The 9,470-nt window shown below is 38.6% G+C and overlaps 1 protein-coding gene across 1 annotated transcript; it reads right to left on the bottom strand.

Moving 5' to 3' along the window:
* On the bottom strand, nt 5,859-6,239 carry LOC107640626. Its single transcript, XM_016344136.1, has one exon. The coding sequence runs from the start codon at nt 6,237-6,239 to the stop codon at nt 5,859-5,861; it is 381 nt and encodes a 126-aa protein (XP_016199622.1).

Below are 9,470 nucleotides of genomic sequence, written 5' to 3'. Positions count from 1 at the left end.
TTTATGTGGATATGTAAACACTCACTTCTTATTGACTCTTAGGCCTAGAAAGTCTTCTTCAAGCATCAAGCAACACACTGCTATGACCTCTCATTATTCCTTTATCATTGGCTATTATTTTGTTCATAAGCTTTATTTGAGTGTCATGTGTAACAAGTTCATTGATTTCTTTATACTTGACACATTATTCACTATAGACACTTGGCTCACATTCCTTCTTAAAACATTGATGCCCAGCACCTCTTTGGGTTACTAAATGCCTTGTAGTTAGGTTGCTCTTGATAGTGGATTTTCAGCTGATGATCCCGGGTTAGTTAACCCAAGTCACCAAGTGTTGATGCACTCCAAAGAGCTTACTAATCCAAGCAGATCCTAGTACAAAGACACCACAGGCATATATTCTAAGGTTCAAGCTATTGGTGTCTAGCTTTGTTTCTTTTTGTTTTTCTTTTGTTCTGCTGCCATTTTTGGCTTTTTCTTTTCTCTTTTTTCTTTTTGTTTAACCAAGGACTTTTATTTGATTGAGATTCATAGATAGTAGGCCACTTTCTACTTAAGAGGAGACATCCTAGTTCTCTTATTCACTAAAAGTGAGCTATCATACAATCACACATACATACCACCACTTACTTTTATTGTACTTCTGTCTAACAGAGAACTATCTTACTTCACATTCTAAACATTTCTTTTTATTGAATTAAAGATGCAGGGGACAAAGCATGCAGTTAGTTAAGTGAAAGTAAACATACAAGCACACACTTGGACTAGCTTACTTATTGCAAAAGAAAATTGAGTCTACTTGAACTAGATGAACACTTTAGCAAGACATAAATCAAAGCATTTCTCAACAGCAAAAGTTAAGTATAAATACAACCTATTGGTTTGCAGTTCTTTTGTTCTTCCTTCTATTGTGCCCCTTTTGAGTCATGATGCATAATGTCTTCAAATGGTGGTTCGTTCCCTGCATAATTCTCAAAAGTTGCTTGCTTCTCAAGCCCTTAGGTGACTGGTTAGTATGCATGAATTGAGTGTGGCTTTTTGGATTCAATTTGGTGTGGGAACACCAAACTTAATTCCTTGCCACTGTCTCTAATGCAACAGGTTGTACATTTATAAATTCTTTTGGCCTTGCTAAAGGTTATGGAACCAAACTAAGAAGCAATTAACTGGTTGAATAATTTGTCTGATTGCTTGGAGCTATCATTATGCAAGAGGTGAGAGTATGCTTTTAAATGAGATTTTGGTGGAACACCAAACTTAGAATCCTTCATTCTCCCTTAAATTGTTTTAGTGTGCAACACCAAACTTAGATCCTTGCAATACAGACAAAACTACTCAACTTTTTTATTGAAACAGCTATGAAAAGAAAACTACCTCAGGTTGGGTTGCCTCCTAACAAGCGCTTCTTTATTGTCACTAGCTTGACATCTCGTTCTTTGATCATGGAGGCTGAAAAGCATAGTGCCTCAGCTTTTCTCCTCTTACTGTGAACTTCCTTCCAGTCTCCTTTTTGATGATCTCTAGGTGTTCAGGTGAAAGGACCCGGTTCACAGTGTAGTATTCAGATGATTGTGGGGACACCTTCATTGGTTGGGTGTTTAACACTACTTTATCCCCTGGTGAAAAGCCTTCAGTAGGAATCTTATTGTTTCTCCACCCTCTTGGCCTCTTCTTCTTTTCTTTCTCAAAAGATACTCCCTGCCTTGGTGGTTCCTTATCTGAGATGTTGAATTTCTCATCTGGAGGTTTTGGATCTAGTTCCTCCTTGATTTCTTTGGTCTGTTGCACCATCTCTACTTCTTTCAAGCATGGCTTTGGAAGTCTTGGAGCTAACTCATTGACTACCTCCTTCAAACTTTGATCTCTGGCCTTATCCTCCGTACACTCTTCTTCTTGAGTGGGCTCATGTGGGGTTTTAAAAACATGGAATGCTAGGTGCTCATCATGCACTCTTAGCAACAATTCCCCTTTTTCAACATCTATCAGTGCTCTGCCCGTAGCAAGAAAAGGCCTCCCCAGGATGATGGGAGTGTTAGGGTCTTCATCCATATCCAGGATGACAAAATCAGCTGGGAGAAAGAATTTTCCCACTTTTACCAACACATTCTCCACAACTCCCAGTGCTTGCTTAATGGATTTGTCAACCATTTGGAGAACTATTCGTGTGGACTTCAGCTCAGAAATTTGAAGTTTCCTCATTAGAGACAAAGGCATCAAGTTTATACCTGCACCGAGGTCACAAAATGACTTCTCAATTGTTATGTTTCCTATGGTGCAAGGTATGTAAAAACTCCCAGGATCATCTTTCTTCTCTGGCAACTCTCTTTGGAGGATAGCACTACATTCCTTTGTCATCTCAACAATCTGTCCTTCCTTCAGGGATCTTTTCTTTGTGAGTACTTCTTTCATAAATTTGGCATATAATGGCATCTGTTCAAGTGCTTCTAAGAAAGGAATATTGATGCTGAGAGTCTTGAATATATCCAGGAATTTTGAGTATTGCTTATCCTCGTTTTCTTTTTCGAACCTCTGAGGGTACGGAAGTTTGGGGACATCTGGCTTCACCCCTTCCTTCTTCTCTTGTAGCTGTGTTTCAAGGATGTCCTCATCTTTCTTTGAGCTTTTTGCATTCTTGGTCTTTCTCTCCTCTTCACTTCTCTCTTCTGTCTCTTCTTGTGGGACTTCTCTGTTGTGTTCTTCTTGATTGATGGCTTCCTTCACCCTAGTCTTTTCACTTCCCACTATGATTGCTTTGCACTCCTCCCACTTTGTAGCTTTTCCTTTGTCCTTTGGATTGGAGATTGTATCACTTGGGAGAACATTGATTGGTCGTTCAGCTTGTTTGGCCAACAAGCTTTTGCTCTCCAGGGTGGGTTGTTCATGGCGCCAACGTTTGCCAAAAAGTTTGAGGCAAACGTTGGCGCAAACTTTTGCTCTCCAGGGTGTTGATTTGTGATGCCAAAAGTTTGCCAAAAAGTTTGAGGCAAACTTTTGCTCAAGCTTTTTGCCCAAAAGTTTGTGCAAAAGTTTGAGGCAAACTTTTGGTCAAGCTTTTTGCTCCCTGGTTCGTTTTCACTGATTCCAAAAGTTTGAGCTAAAGTTTGAGGCAAACTTTTGCTCAAACTTTTTGTCCTCTCTTCCTCCTAGCCATTCCTTCTTGCTTCAACCTTTCTCCAAGCTTTCTTCACCTATCATTAATCAACCAAACACATCAAAGCTATGCTCAAAATCATGAGATATTCATTGTTTCATAATATGTGACAATTGTAGCATAAAACCTCATGAAATTGCATTAATTCATCTATGGTTGATTGAATCAAAGGAAACATGGAAATCTACCCAATTGGCTTGCTTATGGCTCAAGAAAGTGCATAAATCAATTGAAAACAAAAGAAAAAGGCTAGTGAAACTAGGCTAAGATGACTTGTCATCACTGGGATCTCAGAAATTAAACAAGAGAATGTAAATAGCAATCAAGATAGGTAAAAGATGAACTGAAATGCAGCAGATCTCAAACAGAAAAGAAAAATTACTTGAAGAAGCAATACAAAAAGTGAATTCAACTCAATTGTAAAATCTAAAAGAGAAATTGAAGATCTCAGGGGCTGAATGAGACTAAAAAATAAGTCTAGATCTAAATTCCTTCCTTGATCTTATAGAGAATAATTGCAGAAGAAATAGAGATGAAAGCAGTAAAGAAAACTTAGATCCGAATCACAATTCCTTGAAATTATGCAGAAAGTAAACAAAGTGGGATCTCAGATCAAGAATGAAACAGAATTACTTTAATTCTCAATCCAAGATTCAAAACAAAGAATGAAGAGTGTAGAAGTAAGAACAAAGAGGAAGAGAATTCAATTCTCAATCCCAATTCCCAAACCCAAAGCTAAAATCTAAAATGAGCTCCAAAATGAAAAATGAAAAGTAAGTGTCAAAAAGGTCCTCTCTAAATCAAACTGACTTCTATTTATACACTTTCTATTTTTGGATTTTAGAATTTTGGAGTGGACTTTTTAATTTTGTGAAGATTTGAATTTAATTTTATTTTGGACTCAAAATTGAGCCATGAGACACTCCCAGGGTAGCACTCGGTTGACAAGGAGAGCGCAGCACTCCCCCTTGGTCTTGGCCTTCCTTTTTGTTGCGCACCAAGCCATCTTGGTGCTGCCTGCTAGCGCTCGGTTGACAAGGAGAGTGCAGCACTCCATTGCCTTGTCCGTGTCACACTCCACCAGCGCTCAGTTAATTGAGTGAACTGAGCGCCCCTTGCCTTGTTAATGAGCCCCAACTTCGAACCATGAGGGAAGCACTTGTGGAGCCAATTTCTTTTGTGAAGCAAAGAGAGGTAGCGCCTTGCCTTGAGTGGAAGGCCTCAAGTTCGAATCCCAGCAAAGCCATTTTGGCTTTGCTTCTTTGCCCAAGCGCTCCTTCCTTGAGTGTAAGCTCCCAAGTTTGATTCCTAGTAAAGCCATGTTGGCTTATTTTCCTTGCAAGTAGCGCTCCTTCCTTCTCTTGGTTCATGGGTTCGAAACTTTGTGGCTTCACTAGCAAACATTGCACCTTGAATTTATTTGAAGTAGAGCCCGATAAAGTTAAGTGAGTTAACCGAGCGCTATGTTTGTTGCCTTGTTTCCTTAGTTCCTTGTAGCGCTCGGTTAAATGAGAGAGCGCAACTTCCTTGCCATTTGCTTTCTTGGATTTGAGTAGCGCTCAAATAGAGAGCGTTGTGCTCACTTAGAGAGCGCTATGGCTTTTCTCCTTTAATGTGTCACGCTTTTGTTTCCTTTGCACTACGCTTCATAGGCCATGCTTTCTTATTTTTTTTCTTTTCTTCACCTACAAGTAATCAAAACAACCAATCAAAGTATCACCAAATTCACAAGGTTTGTAAATCATTCAAAAACTAATTATTTTTAACTTAAACCTCATGATTTAGTGTCAAATAAAGGATGGTTGATTGATTCAACAAAACCATGCAAATCCACTCCAAATCACTTACTTATAATGCAAGAAAGTGCAGAAAACCTAATGAAACAAGTGAAAAATGCTTGAAAAGCTAGCATAAGATGACTTGTCATCAAGCGCCAACCCCAAGGCTGTTCAGCTTTCTTCAGAAATTCGAGTTCCAAAGTGTGAAGTACATTTTGACCTCTTGACTTGATGAGTTTTCAATGCCTTGTGGGCCCCACCTCTTCCTGAAAATTCAGTTACAAACCCTCATTAGTAATCAAAAGTTGCTTCATTTTCCTCTAGTTAAATAGCATTTAATTTGTGTCTCTTGGACACCAAACTTAGGTTCATTGCATATATTAATTGGTCTCAAGATTGAACTTTATTATATACATTATGATTGGAATAAAATTAATTCTTTCACACCCTTCCACTTCCATTTCATATGTACACAATAAAGTGGCCCTTTCATGCACCCACCAATTTACTAATTGCATTCAAACATTAATCAATTGGGCTATATGCATGGGTCTCTTATAGTGGTGGCTACACCAAACTTAAATTTGGGCTTACTTTTAAGATTAATTCAATTGTTTTGATGTAAGCTCAAAATAAGTGGGTTAGTGGCCATACCAAACTTAGCTCTTTAGCTAGTTTCTCAACCCATTTAACAACATCATATAGTGTAGCATACAAGGTTGCTTTTCCAGCAAAACTAGAAAAACTTTTAAAACTAAGTTCAAATAAACTATCAACTAAGTAACTAACAATTAGAAACTGAAAAAACAAACAACCTAAGTGACTAAACATAAGCTAATATAAAAAGCTTGAAATTGAAAGGATATGAGTGTTGGGGTGCCTCCTAACTAGCGCTTCTTTAACGTCACTAGTTTGACGATTCTTCCTCTTCAGCTGAGGTTATAGTTCACTCTTTGCTCATCCAATGAGTCCCCTAAGTAGTGCTTAAGTCTGTGGCCATTGACAGTGAAAGTTCTCTGTGTTTTGTCATCCATGAGTTTCACATGACCATAAGGAGAATCCTTGATGATTGTGAATGGTCCAGACCATCTTGACTTCAGCTTCCCTGGGAAAAATTTGAGTCTTGAGTTGTATAACAACACCTTTTGACCTTTTACAAACTCTCTTCTTGCCAGCTTTTGACCATGCCATTTCTTTGTTTTCTCTTTATAAATCTTGGCATTCTTATAAGCTTGAGTTCTAAATTCTTCTAACTCATTGAGCTGCAGCAATCTTCTTTCTCCTGCAGCTTGATTATCAAAGTTCAACATCTTTAGAGCCCAAAATGCTCTATGTTCAAGCTCCACTGGTAGATGACAAGCTTTTTCAAACACCAATTGGTATGGAGACATGCCAATAGGTGTTTTAAAAGCTGTTCTATAAGCCCACAATGCATCATCTAGCTTCTTGGACCAATCTTTTATTAAGTTCCCAACAGTTTTCTCAAGGATTCTCTTGAGCTCTCTATTTGAAAGTTCAGCTTGACCATTGGGTTGTGGATGGTATGGGGTTGCTACCTTGTGCTTAACATCATATTTGAGGAGGAATGTCTCTAATTGCTTGTTGCAAAAGTGAGTTCCCCCATTACTTATAAGAGCTCTTGGAACCCCAAACCGACTAAATATGTTCTTTCTCAAGAAATTGATCACTACTTTGTTGTCATTTGTTGATGTTGCTATGACTTCCACCCATTTGGACACATAGTCCATAGCCACCAATATGTAATTGTTAGAGTATGATGGTGGAAAAGGTTCCATGAAATCAATCCCCCAAACATCAAACAACTCCAACTCTATGATGAATCTTTGTGGCATGTCATTCTTCTTGGGTAGGTTGCCAGCTCTTTGACAATGATTGCACCTTGTTACAAACTTCTTTGCATATATTGTAGGCCAAAAGAATCCACACTGCAACACCTTGGCTGCAGTTCTCTCTCCACGAAAATGTCCTCCATAGATATATCCATGGCAATGCCAAAGGACCTCTTGCCCTTCCTTATGAGAGATGCATCTTCTTAGAATCCCATTAGCATACTTCTTGAAGAGGTAAGGCTCATCCCAAATGTAATGCTTGGCATCATTAATGAGCTTCCTTTTCAAGTGCTTGTTGATGTTGGAAGGTAGTTCTCCAATGGCCTTGAAGTTGGCTATGTATATGAACCATGGAGCCTCTTAGATCATCATCAATTGCTCATCCGGGAAGCTTTCATTTACCCCAGGGCTGTGTGCTTCATCCCCTTCATGTGGGATCCTTGATAGGTGGTCAGCCACCTTGTTCTCTACTCTACTTCTATCCTTGATTTCAATGTTGAATTCCTGGAGTAATAGGATCCATCTTATTAGTCTAGGCTTGGATTCTTGGTTGGTTAGCAAGTATTTAAGAGCTGCATGGTCAGTGAATACAATGACTTTAGAGCCAATGAGGTGAGATCTGAATTTATCAAATGCAATAACTATAGCAAGGAGTTTTTTTTCTGTGGTGGTGTAGTTCCTTTGGGCTTCATTAAGGACCTTGCGAGCATAATAGATGACATGCACTAGCTTGTCTCTCCTATGTCCTAACATAGCACCAATAGCAAAATCTGATGCATCACACGTCAATTCAAAAGGTAAGTCCTAGCTCGGTGGTGCTATAATAGGTGCAGAGGAGAGCTTGCTTTTAAGCTCATCAAAAGCTTGCATACACTCTCTAAAAAAAAGATAAATGGTACATGAGAGACAAGCAAGTTACTCAAAGGTTTGGCAATTTTTTAAAAGTCTCTAATGAACCTTCTATAGAACCCAGCATGTCCCAAGAAACTCCTAATTGCTTTGACATTGCAAGGTGGGGATAATTTTTTAATCACTTCCACCTTGGCTCTATCTACCTCTATGCCTTTCTTAGAGATTTTGTGGCCAAGGACTACCCCTTCGGTAACCATAAAATGACATTTTTCGTAGTTCTAAACTAGGTTAGTCTCTTGGCATCTCTTGAGCACCAAGGCAAGATGATGTAAGAAATTAGGAAAGGAGTCACCAAATACTGAAAAATCATCCATGAAAACCTCAATAAACCTCTCAATCGTATAAAAAAAATGGATAGCATGCACTTTTGGAATGTGGTAGGTGCATTGCACAAACCAAAGGGTATGCGTCTATATGCAAAAACAACATAAGGGCAAGTAAAAGAAGTCTTCTCTTGGTCTTTAGGATCCACTACAATCTGGTTGTAGCCTGAGTATCCTTCCAAGAAACAATAGTACTCATGTCCAACAAGCCTCTCCAACATTTGATCCATGAATGGTAGAGGAAAATGGTCCTTCCTTGTGGCTTCATTGAGCTTTCTGTAGTCTATACACGTGCACCATCTAGTCATTGTTCTTGTTGGTATCAATTCATTTCTCTCATTTGGCACAACTGTGATTCCCCCCTTCTTGGGAACTACTTAAACTGGGCTCACCCAAGGGCTATCTGAGATGGGGTAAATCACCCTTGCTTGCCATAACTTCAGCATTTCTTTTTGCACCACTTCCTTCATTGTTGGATTCAATCTTGGTTGTGGCTATATTGAGGGCTTGGCATCCTCCTCAAGAAGGATTTTATGCATGCACATTGAAGGGCTAATCCTCTTTAAATCTGAAAGTGTCCACCGAATGGCATCCTTGTGTTGCCTTAACACTTTGATAAGCTCCTCTTCTTGTTCTTCACTCAAGCTTGAGTTGATGATTACTGGATATGTGTCATTGCTCCCCAAGTAAGCATACTTTAAGCTTGGGGCAGGGTTTTCAACTCCAGCTTTAGTGCTTCCACTTTTTCTTTGTTCGCCTTGTCTAGCATGATTGAGCCTTCTATGATTTCTTGTTGCGGTTCACCATATGATGTTTGTTGCTCTTGCTCCATTACATCTTGATGATGGAAAATGGATTCCACACAAACTCACCAGCAAGTATACCGGGTCGCATCAAGTAGTAAAACTCACAAAAGTGAGGTCGATCCCACAGGGATTAATGGATTGAGCAACTTTAGTATGGTGATAAATTTAGTTAAGCGAATATTTGATGAATTAGGTGAAATTTAATTAACAGAAAATAAATTGCAAATAAACTAGAGTGCAGAATGAAAATTGGCAGAATCTTAAAGTGCAGAAGAAGTAAATAGCAGAAACTTAAAGTGCAAGAAATTTAAAAGAGATGAAACTTAAATTGCAAGAAAGGTAAAAAACTGAAACTTAAAGTGCAAGTAATTTAAATTGCTGAATCTAAATTGCTAGGAAAATTAAATTGCATGAAGAATAAAGGGAGTTGGGTGTTGGAAATCAAAACAGAGAACTCTCTGATGAAGAAATTCAAAAAAAATGATCAATCAGAATTTTAATACCAAAACATAAATGGAGAGTTTCAGAAGAGTCAAAACAGAAAGGAAACTAAGGTCTAAATTGCTCTCTCATCAAAACAGAAAAGAAGAAATTGCAGAAGAAAGAAAAACAAAAAGAAAACTAAGATCAGATCTCCAATTCTTAGAACT

This window comes from Arachis ipaensis, chromosome B05 (assembly GCF_000816755.2).
Source record: "Arachis ipaensis cultivar K30076 chromosome B05, Araip1.1, whole genome shotgun sequence".
Taxonomy (NCBI): domain Eukaryota; kingdom Viridiplantae; phylum Streptophyta; class Magnoliopsida; order Fabales; family Fabaceae; genus Arachis; species Arachis ipaensis.
Note: the sequence above shows the minus strand (reverse complement) of the source record. Positions and strands in the feature narration are given on the sequence as shown.

Coding starts and splice junctions, on each gene's coding strand:
- LOC107640626 (XM_016344136.1), bottom strand. CDS start 6,239: ATGTTGAACTTTGATAATCAAGCTGCAGGAGAAAGAAGATTGCTGCAG.